This window comes from Crinia signifera, chromosome 2 (genome assembly GCF_055691185.1).
Source record: "Crinia signifera chromosome 2, ASM5569118v1, whole genome shotgun sequence".
NCBI lineage: Eukaryota > Metazoa > Chordata > Amphibia > Anura > Myobatrachidae > Crinia > Crinia signifera.
The window spans coordinates 367,814,674-367,837,600 of record NC_139218.1 but is presented as its reverse complement, the minus strand read 5'-3'; the positions used below and the strand labels follow the sequence as shown (position 1 = coordinate 367,837,600).

The window sequence follows — 22,927 nt, the reverse complement described above, 5'->3', positions numbered from 1 at the left end:
GGCGCAAGCAGCAAAGTACGCGGGACCTGGCAGCTCACTCGTGTCAGGTGTCACATGGTATACTTAGGCTGTGTGTATAAGGACACATCTGTAGGTTAATTGGTTTCTGATAGAACAAAATATACATATGGTTTTCTATGCCCAAAATTGGGAACTAGCACGCGTAAACCCACTGATTCCGCGTAAACTGCAGAATCATGGAGGTTTCCCTGGACATGACCCCCATGAAGTGCTGGTTTTACATCGCAGCTCCTGAAGCTGCAGGTAAAGGTCTACAATCAGATATTCACACATAGGGGTTAATCTGGTTGATTTACAGTAGGACTGTGTTCGCATGCGGACCGTTGGGTACTTATGTAATATCTGGGCGCCCGATTTTTTCATTGCATCGCATGCAATATAGTGGCATACAATTCATGCGATGCGATTTTTCATTGTAAAGACCCGAATTTTAATTGTAAAGTCACCCATGGGTGATTTCATACCCCCACTATCCAACTACCCATGGAGTTAATTTTATATAGTGTGGCGAGCGCAGGGAGCCACCGAGCACGAAGCGAGGCGAGCGCAGCGAGCCCTGCGAGGGGACGCAGAAGTAATCTGCGTCCGCTCGCCACGCTTCGTGCTCGGTGGCTCCCTGCGCTCGCCACACTATATAAAATTAACTCCATGGGTAGTTGGATAGTGGGGGTATGAAATCACCCATGGGTGACTATACAATTAAAAATCAGGTCTTTACAATGAAAAATCTCATTGCATGCCTTAAGTAGTGACATGCAATAAAAAAATCGGGCGCCCAGATAATACATAAGTACCGACCGCTGTTTTTGAATTGCGAATACGCAGGGTGTGTGCACCCACGGCAAGCGGACTGTTCGCCGAGTGCGTGCACCCAGGACGGGGGGCAGAGAGGGGCGTGGGCCGGCGTGCGGCCCCATTAGCATATGGGAATGCCCAGAGTTTCATGGGAGTTCCCATGAGCACCCTGGGCATTCTTGTGGTAATGAGACCATGACATGGGGCGGGCAGCTCACATCACCAGATGTCAGCTGCCAACCCACTTCCCCCTTGCGTCCATGCATATATAAGTGACTTCAGAGTCTCTTTTATATGTGCACATCTTCGCCATCATTCGATGGTCACCGACCATCGAACGACGTGGGCGGATCCCATAAGGCTGCAAATAGATGTTACTGTGCAACATCCATTCGCAGGCCCTGCAAGCGAATCGTGGGGTTTGGTGGACTTGCAAGTCTCGCAGCCTTGCGACTCAACTAGAATAACCGCCATAATCCCCACAGATTGAATAGGTCCATTGAACTGTCATAGTTACCTCACTACTAATAGAATACCCCTAAGAGGAATTTCTTCAATAATTAAAAAAAAAAAACACAACCTGGTTTTATGGAAAAAAAATTATTTAATGGATTAACCATTCTAAAAGCAGCCCATGATCATATTCCAATAGCCCACACTGGTGTTTATTAATATTAAATACAATTTAAAGTCACAAAGGGAGATGTTTTACAGCCTGGAGAGAGATAAAAGTACAAACAAATCTGCTTCTGTGGCTTTTTTTAAATGCCGACTTTTCAATGACAGGTAGAAGATAATTGGCTGGTACTTGACCTCTCTCAACTTTATCTCTCCCCAAGGTTTAAAAAAAATCTCCCTCAAAATATGAAATGACTGTAGCACACACTTCTCTTGTGCTCAGCATCTTAAGCTATTTAGGGGGAGATTTTAATAAATCTCTCCTTAAACGGGGCAAGTTGAACTTGACATGTTTCCCAAGGAACTCCCAGTATTTGATACGCATTATCTCCAGCAACATTCGCTATAGAAGAACGTCACCCTCTATAACAGGCATGTCCAACGTTGGCCCTCCAGATGTTGTGAAACTACACATCCCAGCATGCTTTGCCACAGTTTTGCTATTAGAGAATGCAAAAACTATTGCAAAGCATGCTGGGATGTGTAGTTTCACAACATCTGGAAGGCCAACGTTGAACATGCCTGCTCTATAATACGAGACGAACTTGGGAGATCATGCGGTTTTGCCAAGGGACCAACACTTAACGCATGTGTGATGAAGCTTATATACAGAGTGTAAGAATAGGTTTGTCAAGAAGTTTTTTTGCTTCATAAAAAAGAACAATTGAGAGATAACAAAAATATACTTCAAAGGTCAATTTAAAAATACACTTCATAAACTGGTGCCCTATAGCATAAAAATAATTGGTTACACAGAATTAATAACGACTATAGAAAAGAAAATTCTAAATGTTAATAGACAGCGTGATATTTGGCTTATTTCAAGAGTTTTTCCCCATATCTATCGCTTGTCGGACATCTGCAACGGCCTCCGGGACCCTCACGGTCATTCCGTTCATGAACGGCCGCAGGCAGATTTGGCAGCCCAATCTTGACCTACGATGAGATAAAGGGAGAGTTTACCGCTTAGGCACCAACATCAGTTACACATGCCTAAAAAAAACAAAAAAAAACAATTATCCTTTTATTAAGGTTCTACCGGGTTGATGACCTGGAAAAACCTTAGATGTGTGAGACGCCTCTTAATATCGCATTTGGATGTAAATTTGCAGCCCAGCCGATTAGCGATCGCTAATCACTGGCCGTGCGCAAGTTGATTGATCGGAATCCGGCGTTTGTGGAAGGTAACCGGCCATATACTGGGAGTCACAGGGAAAACACAGGCGTGTGACGTTAGCTCCAGCCTCGATCAGCCTGATACCACGGCTCCAAACTGTGGGGAAAATCATTTGATGACGAGCCAGTTGCGAGTGGATTTACGGCTACTCCCCGACCTGGAATATTTTTTGCAGCTTTGCATAAGGCAGGTTTTTACTCTGGCGGCACGAATATCTGATCGCAGGCATGAATAACCCCCTTATAGGGCTGTATTCAATGTAGCCGGTGAAAGGGTATCTGCCACGAGAGTGGCATATTGGGAAGGGACACATGGTTCCCGATAAGCGTTGCAGCAAAGGACTGGAGTGTTCCATACAGTAGAGGAGAGTTCCAGTGCTGGTGTGGTCAAAGTACCTGTTGGCGTTTTTTTTCCGGAGAATCCAGGACACCTCACAAAGACCATTCTACAGGCGCTTTCCCCCCCTCTGACATCTGGTAAACTCCCATCTATACCATTGCCCGGTTTAGGAGTTTAATACATATTTTAGCGAGTCATTTTGTATGTTGTTGTCATTTATTTTTTAGTTATTTTATAGTTATGAAATTGAAATTCTTTTTGGCTGTACTATACCATATTGGTTTTCTTATCTTCTTTATGGCTCCCTCATATATTATTGTATTGGAGAGCCTTTATTAGGCGAAAACACTTAAGATAAGGGGATATTCTTTTATGTGTGTCCACTCTCACATTATACACACTGATAAGGTGCCCACACACTAGAAAGATCTGCGATCTTAAGATGTGCGCATAAATTAGCCTTTAAATCTTTTGTCCGATCTGGACAAAAGATTTCAGGCAATCGCACATCTTTACCAAAGATTTTTCTTAAGATCCCGTGTGCGTTCCTATGGATCTTTTGTTAAATCTTCTGATCTTTTGTGCAGCACGTAAGATCAGAAGATTTAGCAAAAGATCCACGGGAGCGAGCATCGGCCAATTTTCGACTGATTTTTGACCGATTATCGGTAAATATCGGCCCAAAAATCGTTCTAGTGTGTGGGCACCTATAGAGACAGTGGTTTTTATAGGTTTACCATTCAGCAGCGTTATATCCGCGCACAAAGTCACCTTAAATTTCCATTTATTCAAATAGTTTCTTGGTTACTTGGGGCGCAACATTAGGGACTAGTGCTGCAGGTACAGAAATGATTTCAGTGCCCAGGAGTTTACTCACACCATTACCCATACGAGTGCGAATTGCTTAGCTGGTTAAGTGATCTGCTGCAATTCCACTCGCAAACTGCTCACTATCGTATGATTTTTCCAGTGTGTGCCGTCTGTGCGACCAACGCAATTCACAAAGCTAATCTGGCAGGTAAGTAAACAACCACTATAAGGCAGAGAGGAGACGTTACGTTTCAGTGAGGCCATAGGCCAGATCCAGCATGTCCATCTCCTCGTCAGTAACTCGTTCCAGTTGTTGGAATATATGATCATCGAAAATGAGGTGACAGGTAGAGCAGGCCAGTGTTCCTTCACATGCACCTATTGGGGAAACAAAGAGCGGTGGAATAGAATATATAAATGTGAAAGAAAACTATATATGCATAACAGTAGTAAACCTACAAGCTGTTCACTCAGAGAACTGGGCCTTATCCCCAAGGCGACTGTATAATAGTGACCCTGAGTGACAGTGCATCAATGCTGTTATATGCCTGAATCTGAGGAAAAGGTTTACATTCAGGGATCTAGGACAGGCCTATCCAACCTGCGCCCCTCCAGCTGTTGTTAACCTACACATCCCAGCATGCCTTGCCACACTATTGCTGTTAGAAAATACTAAATCTGTGGTGAGGCATGCTGGGATGTGTAGTTTGACAACAGCTGGAGGGGCACAGGTTGGATAGGCCTGTCCTAGATCCCTGAATGTAAACCTTTTCCTCAGATTCAGGCATATAACAGCATTGATGCACTGAGGAAAAAGGTTTACATTCAGGGATCTAGGACAGGCCTATCCAACCTGCGTCCCTCCAGCTGTTGTCAAACTACACATCCCAGCATGCCTCACCACAGTTTTAGCATTTTCTAACAGCAATAGTGTGGCAAGGCATGCTGGGATGTGTGGTTTCACAACAGCTGGAGGGCCGCAGGTTGTACAGGCCTGATCTAGGACGTTGCAGATGTGGATTCTACAAGTCAAAGTCATTGGCCAGAACTAGAAGTGAGCGGAGAGCTGCGAGAGAGCAGTAATACACTGTGTGTGGAGGAAACTGCGTGTGGATGAGAGCAGACAAGCACGTGTGTGGAGAAAGCAGGCGAAGCTGGGTGTGAAAACGGCAGCAGTGTGTACAAATCAGGCGCTGTGAGATCAGGGACATGCAGGGAGACCGTGCTTGATTGCAAGCCGGGCGTTGTGCAGGGAAACCCTCCAGTGCAAGAGGACGCTGATGCAGATTACTGACTGCGGAGAGCAGTTGGTGCATTGGAGAACCCAAAAACTTAGAGGTGCTGGGAGCTTAGTGTGTAAGGGGCTGCAGAAGTTGCATGGACACTGGTTGCTGCATGAGGTGGCTGAGCAGAGGGCGGAGAGGAGAAGATGCTGAGTGCGGCAGTGTGCAGTTGGACGGCTGGAAGCGGACTTCAGCTGGTAGGACAACTGACCACTGGGAGATGCAAACAAGCCACCCCCGCAACGGCCGATCACCCTATTCAGCGTTCCGGGCGAATCCTCGCTGTCAGAGGATGGCAAGGATTCCCCCAAACGGCGAGGCTCGTAGCTGATGCAGGGAGCCCGCTGCATTTAGCCGTGAGCCTTGCCGTTTTGGCGACCACACACGTCGCTTCCACCTCGCTGTAAAAACCCAGCTGGAAACAGAGTGTACAGGGGGTCCGTTGAAAACTAACCAACGAGCTGTGACAGTGAGCAATCAGCACTGCTCGCTGTCACAGCTCGCAAAAAAGCACTGAATATACCCCATAGACTGGACTAATGAGACAAGTACCGTATATACTCAAGTATAAGTCAACCCGAATATAAGCCGAGGCACCTAATTTTACAACAAAAAAACTGGGAAAACTTATTGACTCAAGTGGGACCCTCACTCGAGTATAAGCCGAGGGGGGCTTTTTCAGCATAAAAAATGTTCTGAAAAAGTAGGCTTATACTCGAGTATATATGGTACTTGAGCTAAAAGTGGGGTATTTCTAAATGTACTGTAGGATCAGTATATTACACAATCGATAGAAGCACCTACTCCTAAAGGGGCCATTTTGAACTTATACCCCTTTCACACCAGCCTGAATTCCCGGGTTGGCCCCGGAAACAACCCGTTTTTGTCAACAGCAAAATAAAAGGGACAAATCTAAAATACTTAATTTCAGGAGAGCTTTGTATTATTTAGGGAATCTATAAAAGAAAGTATGGGATGCTTTGTTTGAGGGGAAAAATGTAGAGGAAATTCAAAAAGCTGTCAGATACATTAACAAATACATTTATTCCAAAGGGAAAGAAGCAGGCACCTCAAAAGGGATGAGCCCGATAGAACTAAACATAGAATTCAGATGCTTTGCGAAATCAAAACAAATAAAATCACCAGGTCCAGATGAGATTCACCTTAGGATTCTGATGGAACCAAGCGAGGAGTTAAAAATCCTTTGCATACATTTTTGATAAAACTTTTTCATGAAGTATAGTGCCAAAGGACTGAAGAATTATTGCAAAAGTAGTACCGATATTTAAAAAAGGAAAGAAAAAAATAGAAAGAGATGACTCAGCAAATTTTAGACCTGTGAGCTTATCGTCGCTCGTGGGGAAATGATTTGAGGGCATTTTAAGAGCTGTTATCCAGGAATACTTTGAGATGAATAATATAATAAGTAGTAATCAGCTTGGGCTCGTAAAGAATCACTACCCTAATAAGTTTTTTTTTTTTTTTTTTTATGAGGAAGTTAGAACAAACCTCGACATTGCAAAATCCAAGTAGACCATGTCTACAGCATTGCCAAATGCGTTTGACACTGTCACATAATAGGGCTGATTTAGAAAATGGAGGATTTTGGAGTAGGGGTTTAATTTTGTAGCTGGGTAAGAAACTGGCTGCAGTATAGAAAACAGTACATGTATCCAACTTGAAAATGCACTGGTCACAACCACCCTCTAAGTGGAGTACTACAGAGTTCGGTGCTAGGACCACTTCTGTTTAACATATTCATTATGTATATATCATTCAGTATGCGGATGACACAAAACTGTGTAGGGTGATTAGAACGGCCGAGGATGTCTCCATGCTACAGAGGGATTTAAATAAACTAGAGGAGTGGGCAGATTAATGGAAAACGAGGGTCAATGTTGACAAATGTAATGTTTTGCATCTCGGTAGACAGAACCAGTGTGCGAGTTATAATGTAAACGGGGTAGAATTGGGCAAATCAGAATTGAAAAAAAAAAAAAAAGGACCTAGGAGTCCAAATTGACAACAAACTAGGTGCAGTGCTCAGTGTCAAGGTGCAGCCACTAAGCCCAACAGAATACTAGAGAATAAAAAAAACATAAGGAGCGCTGTCTGATAATAACAAACCAAAGGGCAGATTTATTAAGCTCAGTGAAGTGATAAAGTGTCTGGTCTTTATCACCGGCCAATCAGCTCCTACCTGACATTTTTCAAACCAAGCCTGTAACTTCACAGTTAGGAGCTGATTGGCCGGTGATAAAGACCAGACACTTTATCACTTCACCGAGCTTAATAAATCTACCCCCAAGTGCCAAATGTGATTGGGCGCAAGAGGCAGAAAGTGAGAGCTTTTTTCTATTATTTTTTTTAAAGCTGCAATCATTTACACTGCAAAACCAGGTTGATTTGGCCATGTAATTGATTGCCGCTTTAAAAAAAAAAAATGCAAAACTTTACGAAAATCTCTCACTTTCTGATTCTCACACCCTATTACATTTGGTACAAATTGTTTTAAAACAACAATATTTATTACAAATAATAATAACACATTTGGCCTAACGTAGGCAACAATTGTAACTATGTTATTCCGTATTCTTAAATGGACACATAAAGCCGACACATTAAATATGAAACAGTTTGCTACCCACTATTAGTATGGTAGTTATACGGTTATTAAAGTCCATTCTGGATCTAATTCAGAAAGCGAACATCTAACCGGCATCTCAATCTCTGAAATGTCATCAGGGTACAAACATGCAAAACAACATTCTAATCCTACACTGTGCAAAAGTCGAGAATCCCAATGCGGCCGGATGCCGGTCCCGTGGCTCGGCGCGTCAGGCGTCGCCCCCATGTGACATCATGCCAAGACATAGCCGCGCCGGGCTGGGTGCCGTGTCCGATATGCATGAAGTCGCATCCAAAACAGGATTAGTGCCTTTTGCACGGTGTGAGGTTACTTTTACTTTGCATGTATATATTAGACACTGTATTGAATTATCTGCTAGTGGGCACACACATAAATCTTGCCATGGGGGAAATGTAACAACAACCTTCTACACAGTGGGTTAGATTCTATAAAACAATAGGTAGAAGCTGGTTTATCTGATCATCTTATCCACTCTTTAGATGTCTTGATACACCTCGCCCATGGGGCAGATGTATTAAGCCGAGCCTGAAGCATGGCAAGCGCAGCGTGCCCCGCGAGGGGACGCATAAAAGGAGCCTGAAGCGTGGTGAGTGCAGCGAGCCCCGCGAGGGGACACGGATCACTTAATGTGTATTCCGCGTGCGCTCACCACGCGTCGGGCCCGTTTTACACGTCCACTTGCCACGCTTCGGGCTCGCCACTCTTTGTAAAATCAACTCCACACCGACGTGGATAGTGGGGGTATGAACAGGTTGAAAGGACGCATACCAGGTCCGCTCGCCATGCTTCAGGCTGGCGTGGATAGTGGGGGTTTGAAATGGAGGCATCTGCCAGTAAGTGACATGGAGCACTGGCAAATGCGTCCTTTATTGTGCACGAGACGCACGCATGACCGAAACCCTAACCGTCTCCTAAAGCGGACACGGTCAGGGTTGCCGTATCCTGCCGCACGAATTACTGAGACGCAGAAGCATATGAGACGCTTGTGTGTCTCAGGCAGATGGAACGCCTCTCCGCCAGCATCTGCCAGCACAGGGGATCTGGCGGTTAACGGCGCTGTGTGAGAGGCGCTCACTAGGCTTGCCAGCGACAGTGTTGCAGCTCGTGGGGACACTACGCTGACTATGCAGGGCTGCCACAGGGACACTACGCTGACTATGCAGGGCTGCCGTTGAGCTACACTGACAACGTAGCGTTAGGTGGCGCCGTAAAACTACACAAGTAGCGACATCGTTAAGGTTGGCCTCATACAAGACCTAATATACTGTAATATTACAGGGAGAGGAAAAAGTATTTAAAAGATTACAAATCTCAGCAAATAATTATTACCCAGATTATAATCATATAGCTTTAGCCAAATAGAATAATTCAGTTGTTTCAGGATTTTCCATTAATACCAATTTATCCAAATCTTATTACTTCATAAGTAATTTGAACTTTAATGACAAGAGCACCGATCTGCATACAGGGGGTCACGTTCAGAGTAATAAGTGGCTAGCCCAGGAAGGGATGAGGCTTATTGTGACAAGCAGGAATTATAGAAACAACACATTGCTGAACCCTGGCCTGTATTCTCTGACAAAACTATTCTGGTTATTTCCTTGGTATTTCCTTGCGTTCTTTGTGTGACACTATCCGGCTGGATGGGTCCTCACTGTCAGACATTATATAAATAAACTAGGGGAACCATTTGATCTGTGCACGTTTGAGGCCTCTACAGAAGTGCAGGGTTAAGGTGGTAAAACATTAAAGCAACTTCTGTCCTGTGTCCTGAAGAAGGGCAGTAGGCCGAACCGGTGTAGACCGCACATAAATGTTTCTGATTATTATGCGAGTGACGCTCATCATTGTATCGCATCTAGTTCAAAATGCTTGTGATGGGCTAAAGCACAGGGAGTTTTAATCTAGATGCAATGTAATCTAGTTCAAAAAGTACTGGCAGCACATACTTTATGTGCTGTGCAATGGGTTGTGCGCTGGAGCGCGCATCGCACCGCACCTGTTTGTCACTCCGTGGTATGGGTTGCATGTCTCTTATATGTACTAGAACAGTGGTTGCCAATCCATTGCTTGCGAGCCACCGGAAGCAGCGATACGGATAGTTCTACCACTGCTGACTGCTCACCTACCAACACCGCTCCTTGTCCGCACCGGCCTGCACTGCTCCACCCGCACCGCTTCTCTGCCTGTCCGCATAGCACCTCCACCTCAGATGCTAGAGGTCGTATTTGAGAGAGAGTATTACAGAGCACAGCGCTACAGCAACACCCTGAAGTGCCGGGAGCGCTAACGCTGACAACACAGCTTTCAGCAAAGCTGCATCTTATACAATGTAACCCCCAGGCATTGCACCGCTGGCAAAGTGCATTGCACCCCTGACAACTAGCAGGTAAATTAAAAGCCTTACTATGGGGCATTGCAGTTTGCAGCATATTGTGTGGGTGGCATTGCGGAGTCCGGCATACTGTGTCAGGGGCATTGCGGTGTGCGGCATATTGTGTAATAAGCATTACGGTGTGTGGCATAATGTGTAAAGGGGCATTTCTCAATTATTGACCAGATTTCATTGTTTTTTAATATTAGTGGCTCTTCAGAAGGTTAAATTTGCCTCGAGTAGCTCACGCCCAATTAAGGTTGGCGACCGCTGTACTAGAAGAGCAATATACTCACCAAAACCATCAATGTCTAAATTTTTTTCTACAACAAGATCCAGAAGCGACTCTCCAACTTTCCCCTCAGCTACAATGGAGTCTCCATCCCGATTTATGAAATTTACTGTGACTCTGTCTTGCGAGCTGCAATGAATGTAAAAAGAAAAGAAACATACAGTAAGGTATTCACATTCCGCATTTGCTCAGATGGGGTAACCAGATCAGAAAACACACGGCCGTTCCTGCACTACTTCCAGTGTTTTTTCCTCTAAAGAAGTTTAGACTGTCTGTTAAAAGCTTTCTAAATGGATATTAACAGCTGTTCTTTAAATAATGTTATCACTAAGATAATGATACTTAAATATTCTATGACTAGGTGATTCATCTCGCACTACGGGCGCTCTTCACACCGGCGTAAGGGGCTGCGCCCACTTAATTTGTAAACGTTTGTATTGTGAGACATATGGTTAGAATTGTATGTAAGATGCCTGTATTGCAACTTGAGTTATAGGTGAAATGTGTTAAATAGAGAGCATATGATTTGGAAGGGGGTGTGTATTGTTTTGTTTAATTAAAAAGCAGTTACAGAGTAAGATGTACATTGATAGTGTGGAGGGTACAGTGACATTTGTGGGTGTGTGTGTGTTGTTTAGGTGTGTGTGTGTGTGTGCAATAGTTTAGTAGGGTGTTTTTGAGTCAGCGGCTCCCCACTGGCGGACGTCACGACACAGGAAAACAAGAGGCTGGGTAGTGATCGGGGTGTGTGGGCATAAGGGGGACTAAAGAGGAGGGTGGGGGACACTGTGCAACTTCTGCCAGTGAGTGAGGGTCCAGCGTGGCAGCACAGGACGGTGCCCCGAGTCAGTGTCTCCTCCTACTGGGTGGGAGTTAGGGTGCATGAGAGCAGGAGGCTGGGCGGTAAAGCATGAATCAAGGAAGGGGGGGGGCCCAGGGGGGGGTGGCGCGGGGGTCCGTGAATCACGGGAGGGGGCATGAATCGCAGGAGGAGGGGTGCCGTGAATTGCGTGAGGGGGGGTATGAATCGCAGGAGGTGGGGTCTGCGAATCGCGGGAGGGGCTGCTGGAGGGGGGGGTGAATCGTGGGGGGGGTCCGCGAATCGCGGGAGGGAGGCGCGGGAGGTGCCAAGGGGGTCTGCAAATCGTGGGAGGGGGGGCGCTACGGGGAGTTACATGAATCGCGGGAGGGGGTGGGGTCCACAAGTCGCGCGGGGGGGGTCGCAAATCGCAGGAGGGGGGTGCCGTGAATCGCGGTGGTCTGCAAATTGTGGGAGGGGGTGGTACAGGAGTAATGGTGGATGGTGGCTGTGGAGTAATGGTGGATGGTGGGCGTGTACTGTAGCCCTGGCTGGGCGGGGGGAGGTTATGTCAAGGGATGGAACGTTATACACATGAAAACGTTATACACATAAAACACTGGTCTTTTCCCTAGGGGGGGCGGGTTTGTGTATGCCGCTGGGCGGGAACTTTAGCTACACAGTGACAGATCTGGCTAAATATATAAGAGATGGTCAATGAGAAATTTTGGCATCTTAGAAACCTTTAAACATTAATTCAAATTAGTAGCAGACAATAATACAGAGGTGTCCACATACATCTAACCTCGTCAATCGTTAAACAGTCCTTCTATTACAACATGCCATGACTCCATAGCTATGTCCCTTTTTTTCGCGTAGAGAAGCAAATAAGACAATTTTTGCACACAAAAAAAAAAAAAAAACCCCTGCCTGACATTAAGGGATTATCCGGCCACTGCCGGTTCACTCACACCCGGCATCTCACGGTGCATGGCACTTTGGGCCCTATTCTGGTTGGTTTGCAAAAGCAAACCTTCTTTAATGGACAAAACCATGTGCACTGCAGGGGGGCAGATGTAACATGTGCGGAGAGAGTTAGATTTGTGTGAGATATTTTGGTTCTGTGCAGGGTAAATACTGGCTGCATTATTTTTACACTGCAATACAGATATCAGTTTGAACCCACCCAAATGTAACTCTCTCTGCACCTGTTACATCTACCCCACCTGCAGTACACATAGGGGGTTATTCTGATGTAATCGCCCGCGAGGTCGCATGGGGGGACCGATTTTTAGCATCTACGCATGTGCAGTTATGCACATGTGAAGATGCTTGGTGCGAGCGGGCACGGCGAACTGCATGTTTGCCGCCTTGCACCCACCTAGCAGTGTGGTCAGGGGGTCGTGGGGTGGCGGCAGGGGGGCACAGCCCATGGAAATGCCCAGATTTCATAAGGCGTTCACCAGGTAATGGCCTGGAGACGCTGGGGCGGGCAGCTGACGTCATGTGATTTACAGTATCTAGATAAGTCTACCCCAAAAGGTTGACATAAAAAGGGTTGACAGGGTAAAAAAGGTAAACATGAAAACGTTGACATGTTTTCATAAAAAAAAAAATTCTTTAAACCAGGTTGTTCTTCACCATCTATGTCAGCATAGAAAGAGAATATAATAGTGTGCCAAGCGTAGCGAGACACCGAGCCCAAAGCGAGCCATGCAAGAGTACCCGTTACACTAATTAGGGGTTTATGTTGTCAGTTGTCGACATTGGTGGCAAAAATTTGAAAAATTAACGTCGACCTTTTCAGGTCAACCTGCTGACCCTGGCTACCTAATAAACGACACCCGGCACGTTGAGGCTAGATGTATGAGGACACATCTGTAGAACAAGGTTTAACAGAGAACCGTTACGTAGGCACACCATGTTATTGGTTTGTCTTGGTTTACTCGGCATCTGCGGACACAGGCAAAACCATTTGATTGTGAGTAATTGCAAATGGTTTTCCCCCTGTGTTCATGGCTGCGAATATACTTGCAGCTGTGCACAGGTAGTTGTACCACTACCTTTAGTGCTTATTGTGTAGGCAGAGGGGAACCTCCTCTTTGGGAGAGGATGACACTAGCATACAGTAGCTATCTTATCTCTTCAGGCCGTGGAGTACAATGTGACTCACCAGATCCACTTAATAACAAAGAAAAAAACACAAGAGAACACCAAGGATTTGCTGCTGGTTTCTTGCATGAGTTCAAGGTCTCCAACAAAAATAAATTCAAACCTAGAAGGACAGTTGCTTCTCCACCTTACATCACCCCAGGATGGCTACAGGGGCCCATTTATCAATTCATATTTGCAGCGAAATCTCCTAAATTACAGGGGCTAGCCGCAAATATTAAATTACCACCAGAACATATAACGGAGAGAATGCAGCAGAAAGTTCCGATCCCTGCTGAGATCCCTCCTGCCCTGTTGACACCTGTATCCCCCAGAGGTTTCTATTACAATATTGGGCAGCATCGTAACAGGTCCTGGGGCTACTGCCGTTCCAAGATGGCAGTAGCCCATTGTAGCCCAGGGACTACTTATCGGACTGCCGGCGAGGCAGTGTGGTCAGCGCTAACTACTAATGCAATCCCCCCAGCACTAGGCTAAGCACATCCCAGGGACTATGGGGGTTATTTTGGTTCACTCTGACAAATTCCTTCTTAGATGGACAAAACCATGTGCACTGCAGGTGGGGCAGATGTAACTTGTGCAGAGAGAATTAGATTTGGGTGAGTTATTTTGTTTCTGTGCAGGGAAAATACTGACTGCTTTATTTTTACACTGCAATATAGATCTCCCTTTGAAGTAAAACCCCACCCAAATCTAATTCTCTCTGCACAAGTTACATCTGCCCCACCTGCAGTGCACACGGTTTTGTCCATCTAAGAAGGAATTTGTCAGAAAGAGCGAACCAAAATAATCCTGTGGATTCACAGGAACCATAACCCCTTTACATTAGAGGTCGGCGTGGGCTGGATGACCTATGACAATAATCTGAACTTGACTTTATAAGAAAGATTGAGGATTTATCGCACAATGAAAGGGAATCTTTACTCTGAGCAACTATCTCCGGAACCACGGGAATTAGCTGGTGCCCATGTGCGGCTAGAACATATTCCACTTTCCTGGGAAGGCTTCCGCTATATTTTGGGACATGGCTGCAGGGAGTTAGGTGGAGCACAGATGTTGGGTGGCCTGGCTTGTACTTAGCATCAGGATTCATCCCAAAGGTTTTAGGTAGGTTATATAGACCAGATCGCTGCTCTGCTTATATTGCACAGCCCTGCGATCAGTTAATCGCCACCTAGACAGAGTGAAATCCCGCCCTGTGTAGGCCTGGGAATTGCTTAGCATGGCTCAGCTGGACCAGCGATTAGCTGCAAATACATTTCCTAAGCCATGGACCATCAAATGACTTTTTCGGTGTGTGCAGCCAGTGCGTATTTCAGGACTTACTCAGCACCTGAGACAGAAACAGGCTGACCGGACCGGACATCACTAGACTTCCCTTCAAACGCCTGGACACGCCTGTGTTTTCCCTGACACTCCCAGAAAACTGCAGAGTAACACCCCCAAATGCCAGCTTCCTGTCAATCAACTTGTGTATGGCCAGCGACAAAAAAGTAGCAGGATTATATCGCAGGATGACTTTACACATGTGTACTACGAGCTATACGCATGCAAAATCTATAATTAGCGCCCGGCCGTGCGATCAGGTCTGAATAACCCCCTTAGATGGGATAGAGGTCAGGGCTCTGTGCAGGCCATGTTCTTCCACACTGAATTTGGCCATTATCTGATGGAACTATCTCGGACCATGGTCATGTTGAAACAGGAAAGCAACTTACCCAAACTGTTAACAAAGCTAGGAGCCCACAATTCTCCAAATGGCAACATTAGGCGCTGGGCAGAGGGTTAGGGTTAGGTTTCCAGAAGAGATGGTAATGTTAGGCTCCGAATGGAGGGTTAGATATAGGGTTAGGTTGCCAGAGAAGATGGTAATGTTAGGCACTGGGAGGAGGGTTAGGTTGCTAGAGGATACAGAAAAAATAGAAGTAGTTTCCACGCTCCGGAACTTGCAGCGTCCAATTACCACCACTCCCAGATAGAACCACAAAATGCACAGAAGGTGGCAATATCAGACGCGCTGTCCCTCTAAAAAGATAACACGTTCGGGACCTCTTCTTTCCCAGTGTATTATTTCTCTCTCCAAACGTTCCCTCATAAATATAAAGAAAATGGAAGAGGAACCATCAATGGTATTATACCTCCACTGGCTCCAAACACTGCCCTTTTTTCAAGGCCCTATAGGCACCTAAAGGTTTCTTTCAGCACACCATCTCCAACTGTAAACCCATCAATTTAGGATCTCACCTGCATGCGGTGCCCTATTTTCCTTGAAAAGTTTCTTTTAAAAAAAGGTACTCCCAATGGACTTTCACAGACTGGAAGAACTCAAAATTCCCAGAGGTTCCAAATGTAATCCAAAAAAGGGTTTTTATTCACAATACGAACACAAAATGAAGATAAAAACTTTAAAACAGTCCACCCGTCCCAGAGTGTCCGTTAACCCAACTCTAGCTCACCCGGAATGAGCTATGGTGGGTCCTCCTGAGATGGAAAGTCCAGGTATCAGCACTCCAGGGTACAGGATGACAGTCCTCCACTCTCCCTCGGTTTTAACGTTTTTATCTTCATTTTGTGTTTGTATTGTGAATAAAAACCCTTTTTTGGATTACATTTGGAACCTCTGGGAATTTGGAGTTCTTCCAGTCTGTGAAAGTCCATTGGGAATACCTTAAAAGAAGCCTTTCAAGGAAAATAGGGCACCGCATGCAGGTGTGATCCTAAATTGATGGGTTTACAGTTGGAGATGGTGTGTTGAAAGAAACCTTTACATGCCTATAGGGCCTTGACAAAAGGTCAGTGTTTGGAGCCAGCGGAGGTATATGTGAACCCTCTGCTGTATAATACCATTGATGGTTCCTCTTCCATTTTCTTTATATTTATGAGGGAACATTTGGAGAGAGAAATAATACACTGGGAAAGAAGAGGTCCCGAACGTGTTATCTTTTTAGAGGTTGCTAGAGGAGTTGGTAAGGTTAGCCACTGGGTCGAGGGTTAGGTTGCCAGAGGAGATGGTAATGTTAGCCAATAGGAGGAGGGTTAGGTTGCCAGAGGAGATGGTAATGTTAGCCACTGGGAGGAGATTAGGGTTAGGATTGAGTTACCAAAGGAGATGGTAACATTCGGCACTGCACAGAAGGTAAGGGTTAAGATTAGGTTTCCAGAAGAGATGGTAATGTTAGGCTCTGAATGGAGGGTTAGATATAGGGTTTGGTTGACGGAGGAGTTGGTAAGGTTAGACACTGGATGGAGGCTTAGGTTGCCGGAGAAGATGGTAATGTTAGCCACTGGGCGGAGGGTTAGGTTGCCGGAGGAGGTGGTAATGTTAGGCACTGGGCGGAGGGTTAGGTTGCCAGAGGAGATGGTAATGTTAGGCACTGGGTGGAGGGTTAGGTTGCCGGAGAAGATGGTAATGTTAGCCACTGGGCGGAGGGTTAGGTTGCCGGAGGAGATGGTAATGTTAGGCACTGGGCGGAGGGTTAGGTTGCCAGAGGAGATGGTAATGTTAGCCACTGGGCGGAGGGTTAGGTTGCCAGAGGAGATGGTAATGTTAGCCACTGGGCGGAGGGTTAGGTTGCCAGAGGAGATGGTAATGTTAGGCACTGGGTGGAGGGTTAAGTTGCCGGAGGAGATGGTAACGTTAGGCACTGGGTGGAGGGTTAGGTTGCCAGAGGAGATGGTAAGGTTAGGCACTGGGCATAGGGTTAGGTTGCCAGAGGAGATGGTAATGTTAGCCACTGGGCGGAGGGTTAGGTTGCCAGAGGAGATGGTAATGTTAGGCACTGGGTGGAGGGTTAAGTTGCCGGAGGAGATGGTAACGTTAGGCACTGGGCGGAGGGTTAGGTTGCCAGAGGAGATGGTAATGTTAGCCACTGGGCGGAGGGTTAGGTTGCCAGAGGAGATGGTAATGTTAGGCACTGGGTGGAGGGTTAAATTGCCGGAGGAGATGGTAACGTTAGGCACTGGGTGGAGGGTTAGGTTGCCAGAGGAGATGGTAAGGTTAGGCACTGGGCATAGGGTTAGGTTGCCAGAGGAGATGGTAATGTTAGGTTTCCAGAAGAGATGGTAATGTTAGCCACTGGGCGGAGGGTTAGGTTGCCGGAGGAGATGTTAATGTTAGGCACTGGGCGGAGGGTTAGGTTGCCAGAGGAGATGGTAATGTTAGGCACTGGGTGGAGGGTTAGGTTGCCGGAGATGATGGTAATGTTAGCCACTGGGCGGAGGGTTAGGTTGCCGGAGGAGATGGTAATGTTAGCCACTGGGCGGAGGGTTAGGTTGCCAGAGGAGATGGTAATGTTAGGCACTGGGTGGAGGGTTAAGTTGCCGGAGGAGATGGTAACGTTAGGCGCTGGGTGGAGGGTTAGGTTGCCAGAGGAGATGGTAAGGTTAGGCACTGGGCATAGGGTTAGGTTGCCAGAGGAGATGGTAATGTTAGGTTTCCAGAAGAGATGGTAATGTTAGGCTCTGAATGGAGGGTTAGATATAGGGTTAGGTTGACGGAGGAGATGGTAACGTTAGCCACTGGGAGGAGGGTTAGGTTGCCGGAGGAGATGGTAATGTTAGCCACTGGGTAGAGGGTTAGTTTGCCGGAGGAGATGGTAACGTTAGGCACTGGGTGGAGGATTAGGTTGCCGGAGGAGATGGTAAAGTTAGCCACCGGGCAGAGGGTAAGGTTGCCGGAGGAGACGGTAACGTTAGGCACTGGGAGAAGGGTTAGGTCGCTGGAAGGAGCACAAAGGGCTTGTGCGATGGGCACAGCGGACCAAGGGGTCCTGTCCAAAGGGGTCTACATCGTCCCTAATATGTGGCCTATACATGCACTGCACACATTGCCTTCAGGGGTGTGGATTATTACATAGACAGTGTCTAGATCAGTGGTAGCCAACCCTAGCCCTCGAGAGCTACCAACAGTTCACATTTTCCAGACAACCTAGCTGCTGCACAGCTGCACTCTTTAATCACTGACACATTTTAAAAGATACACAGATGGAGCTAATTAGCTCACTTGTGATTCTGTGAGGAGACCTGCAAAACATGCACTGTTGGTAGCTCTCAAGGACTAGGGTTGGCTACCCCAGGTCTAGATGATAGACAGTCAATAGGTCTACCCCAAAAGGCCGACATTAAAAAAGATACACACAAAGGTTGACATAAGTTTTTCACATTTCTTTTTGCTGTCAATGTCAACATGGACCTCCATTTAGTGCAACGCATACCCTTGCCATACTATTACATTCTCCCTCTATGCCAGGCATGTCCAACCTGCTGCCCTCCAGCTGTTGTGAAACTACACATCCCAGCATGCCTTGCCACAGTATTGCTATTAGGGAATGCTAAAACTATTGCAAGGCATGCTGGGATGTGTAGTTTCACAACAGCTGGAGGGCCGCAGGTTGGACATGCCTGCTCTATGCCGACATGAATGGTGAAGAAAGAACAAGCCGGTTTAAACAAACAAAACAAAAAAAAAAAATCAAGAAAAACTGGTCGAACTCTTCATGCGTCTACCTTGGCATTTTGACTCTGTCGACCTTTTTGTTTAGACCTACTGACTGTCTATCTAGACCAGGCATGTCCAACGTTGGCCCTCCAGATGTTTTGAAACTACACATCCCAGCATGCTTTGCCACAGTTTTGCTATTAGAGAATGCTAAAACTATTGCAAAGCATGCTGGGATGTGTAGTTTCAAAACACCTGGAGGGCCAACGTTGGACATGCCTGATCAAGACACTAGATATATGAACCGGAAGCAGCCTGCAGGACCAGCCACAGGTAATCCCTACACCACAGTCTCCAGCATATAACAGGGAAGCAGCTGTACATTGTACAGCTCTCAGGGAGACCTTGTCCTGCACGTCTCAGCTATATCCACATTGTGCAAGACAACACCTTGTATGGCTGCTAATCCCTCAATGAAACACCTATCACATAGCAGGATTATGCTGCACCGTGTAGCGCTGGGAACAAGCTCCACACAAATCAAATGCAGAGAATATGTGAAGAAGAGTCACCCAGGATTCTGTTCACACACCAGGAACCGTTCCCTGGGGTCCGACCAGCGTTCCTGTGGGCAGAACACCAATTTTGTAGCTGCTCGCCGCACGTGTGCATTAACGCCTATGTTCATGTGAATTGCCCACCATCGGGGACTAATTCAGACCTGAGCGTGGAGGTCTGAATCGGACCATTATTGTGATCACCATGGCTGCCATCTCATACAATATGTTCACCGACACATTTATTCTACAATATCAGAATAACCTACAATAAAAGTTGGCATTGAACATAGCAACAACATTATTTCTGTGAGTATTGCATGATACAGATCATACAGAGAATCGCCAGCCGCCAGCCTCCGCTATCCGACAGAAGTGGGTGTGCACCATTCCGACGTAGCTGAGCGCAGTGTTTAACCCTCAGATAGTTTGTTTCCCAGCACTGCCAGTGTCATTACACATGTTGTATATGTACGGGACATTACAGCCAACATACACCAGACATTTCCACGCTTAAAGGGACACAACAATCACATTATATATTTGATTGATATTTCGGTACTCTTTACCTAGCACGGCGCCCACGATTTTGATCGTGGGCATCGCAGGTAAAAAAATTGCGGTCATCGCGGGCATTGAATGCACTAAAAATCGGGTGCGACGCGACCGACGCGATGCCCGCGATTTCCCATAGGGAACAATGTTAAATGTCTCAATTGACCCGATTTTTCCATAGGAACTAATGTTAAATGGCCCACAGAGGCCAAATAGGCACCCTGAAGTGTGAAATGGCCCCCACAATTGTTAACGCCACCCCACGATCAACGTGAACCCGAAGCGTGGCGAGCGCAGCGAGCCCGCGAGGGGCGTCGGTACACGTCCTCCGACCTTTTCATACCCCCACTATCCACGTCGGCGTGGAGTTGAGAATAGAATAGTGTGGCGAGCGCAGCGAGCCACCGAGCCCCGCGAGGGGACGCGGATACCTTCACAGGTAAAAACGTGTCCCTTCGCGGGCTTCACAGGTATCCGCGTCCCCTCGCCATGCTTCGGTGGCTCGCTGCGCTCGCCACACTATTCTATTCTCAACTCCACGCCGACGTGGATAGTGGGGGTATGAAAAGGTCGTAGGACGCGTATCGACGCCCCTCGCAGGCTCGCCACGCTTCGGGTTCACGTTGATCGTGGGGTGGCGTTAACAATTGTGGGGGCCATTTCACACTTCAGGGTGCCTATTTGGCCTCTGTGGGCCATTTAACATTGTTTCCTATGGAAAAATCGGGTCAATTGAGGCATTGAACAGAAAAATCGGGTCAATTGAGATATTTAACATTGTTCCCTATGGGAAATCGCGGGCATCGCGTCGCACCCAGATTTTTTAGTGCATTCAATGCCCGCGATGACCGCGATGGGCGCCGTGCTAGGTAAAGAGTACCGATATTTATTGACTGTGGGGTGTGGTCACAGCTCACTGGTGCATGCCATGAGTTAAGGGGGTCTTGCCTTGCAGCGTGCCCCATCTATTTAGGGATACGGTCATTAGGTAAACAAGCATAAGGTCAACAGTCATTAGGTCGACACCACTAGGTAGACATGTGGAAAGGGTGACATGGGTGTAGGTAGACAGGTCATTATGTCGACCTGGGCTAGGCCGACAGTCAAAAGGTCAACATGGGGTTATTCACTGTTTTTTGACCCAACATGTGCTGACAGGCAGTATTTCATGCCCTACCATCCACTAGGGCGTGGTGGAAGAATAAAGCCCGAAGCATGGTGAGCGGTCCATTTGATCCTGTGTCCATGTCGACTGTGTCAACATTCGGGTAAAAAAAAACAGTGAAAACCCCCCATGTCGACCTTTTGACTGTCGACCTAGCCCATGTCGACCTTGTCCCATGTCCACCAACTTATGGTCCACCAAATGATCCATACCCCCTCTTTATGCCTGGTGGCTGATCAGAGCACTGGGAGGTGGAGCCACTGGGCCATTCTGTCTGCTTGCCCACCCAGCCCTTCAAGCCACCGGTCCTTCGCTAGAACTAACTGGAAAACAAAACAAAAACCATCTGACAGCTCATCCGCACAGGAGTGAGAAGAACCAAAACCCAGCTGTCACTTTAAGACTCAGGCAAACTAGTCGGGCCTACACATATGCCAATAATAAGGCATTTTCTTAGCGACTTTGCTTAGTTTGGCAAAGTCGCTTAGTAACATGCCCCTACATCAGTGTGTGTGTGTGTGTGTGTGTGTGTGTGTGTGTGTAGGGGCTATAGCGACAGCAATGCGCGTCCCCAAGTGTCGCTGGCCGAGATTGATGAGCAGTCTCCATCAATATTGGCATCGCTAGGTTTCTCTCACCGGAGAACACTGGCGCTGTCAGCTCGCTCTGTGTGTGGGCTGTCAGCCCTGTGTGCTAAGCGACAGAGGCGACCTATGTGGCCACTGACAGACAGACACACTAGATTATATATATATATATATATATATATATATATATATATATATATATATAATATATATATATATATATATATATACACACACACATATATACACACACACACACACACACACACACACATACATACATACATACACAGTACAAACACTTCACTACAGTAAAAGTAAAAATTACAAAACTACTTGCAGACACATAGGCGTCTAACAGTCTCTCAGGCTGTTTGTAGTACTACAAGTCCCAGAATATCTGCCTGTTATGCACCAGATGTAGTGGTAGTATGGGAAGTGCACGCTGGGACTTGTAGTCGTCTAGCCCGGCTGGTGAGCAGGCAGGGGCACACACCGGGTCACACGGAGGAGGGCAGAGGGCAGAGGACAGTACTATGCAGCCGCACATGCAGTGTATACCTGTACAGACGCGCCGCCCCGGGTTCTAGGAGGCCCCTCTGAGGGCAGAGCAGCAGCCGATGCACGCCCGGGATCCCGGTCCTCGCTAGAAGGCATCGAGAAGCCGCTAGGAGCCTGGCTGCAGCTGCCATGTCCGCACAGTGCACCCGGAACCAGTCCTCCGAGTGACAGCGCTCTTACATATACACAGTACACACACACATGGGGGCTCCTCCTCTGCTGCTGCTGCTGCTGCTGCTGCTGCTGTATACCCCGCGGCCGCCGCTAGTGGTCGCTCAGGTTCTCACCTGCCGACATGTATTACAGGAGTAGCTGTTTGTGGGTCCTACTCTGCTGTATCCCGTTGCCGCCGCTAGGGGGCTCCTTGGCTCACCTGCCAGCATGTTATACTGTTTGTGAATCACCAATCTCATTTTATTACTTTCTGAAGCTTAGTACATCGGGGTGAGGTCATTAGGTCTACAACAACTAGGTCTACAAGCATTGGGTCATCACCACTAGGTCGACATGCAGCAAGGTCGACATGGGTGAAGGTCGACATGGATCTAGGTCGCCATGCCATCAACTCGACATGGGCTAGGTCAACAGTCAAAAGGTCGACATGGGGTTTTTCACTGTTTTTGAGCCGACAGGTGGTATTTCATGCCCTACTATCCACTAGGGCGTGGTGGGATA

General features: G+C 46.9%; 1 protein-coding gene across 1 annotated transcript; it reads right to left on the bottom strand.

Annotated features, from left to right (window-relative positions):
* Nucleotides 1-1,400: 1,400 nt before the first annotated feature.
* Nucleotides 1,401-22,456, bottom strand: FDX1 (ferredoxin 1). The gene is made up of 4 exons (XM_083169995.1): nt 22,253-22,456; nt 10,424-10,548; nt 4,069-4,198; nt 1,401-2,430 (listed from the first exon to the last, which is right to left on the bottom strand). Exons 1-4 carry the CDS (start codon nt 22,381-22,383, stop codon nt 2,316-2,318), a joined length of 501 nt encoding a protein of 166 aa, XP_083026121.1. The 5' UTR covers nt 22,384-22,456; the 3' UTR covers nt 1,401-2,315.
* Between the last annotated feature and the right edge of the window lie 471 nt (nt 22,457-22,927).

Coding starts and splice junctions, on each gene's coding strand:
- FDX1 (XM_083169995.1), bottom strand. CDS start 22,383: ATGGCAGCTGCAGCCAGGCTCCTAGCGGCTTCTCGATGCCTTCTAGCG. Junction 10,549..22,252: donor GGGGCGGCGCGTCTGTACAG/GTATACACTGCA, acceptor CATTCATTGCAG/CTCGCAAGACAGAGTCACAG. Junction 2,431..4,068: donor GCCTATGGCCTCACTGAAAC/GTAACGTCTCCT, acceptor ATCTCATCGTAG/GTCAAGATTGGGCTGCCAAA.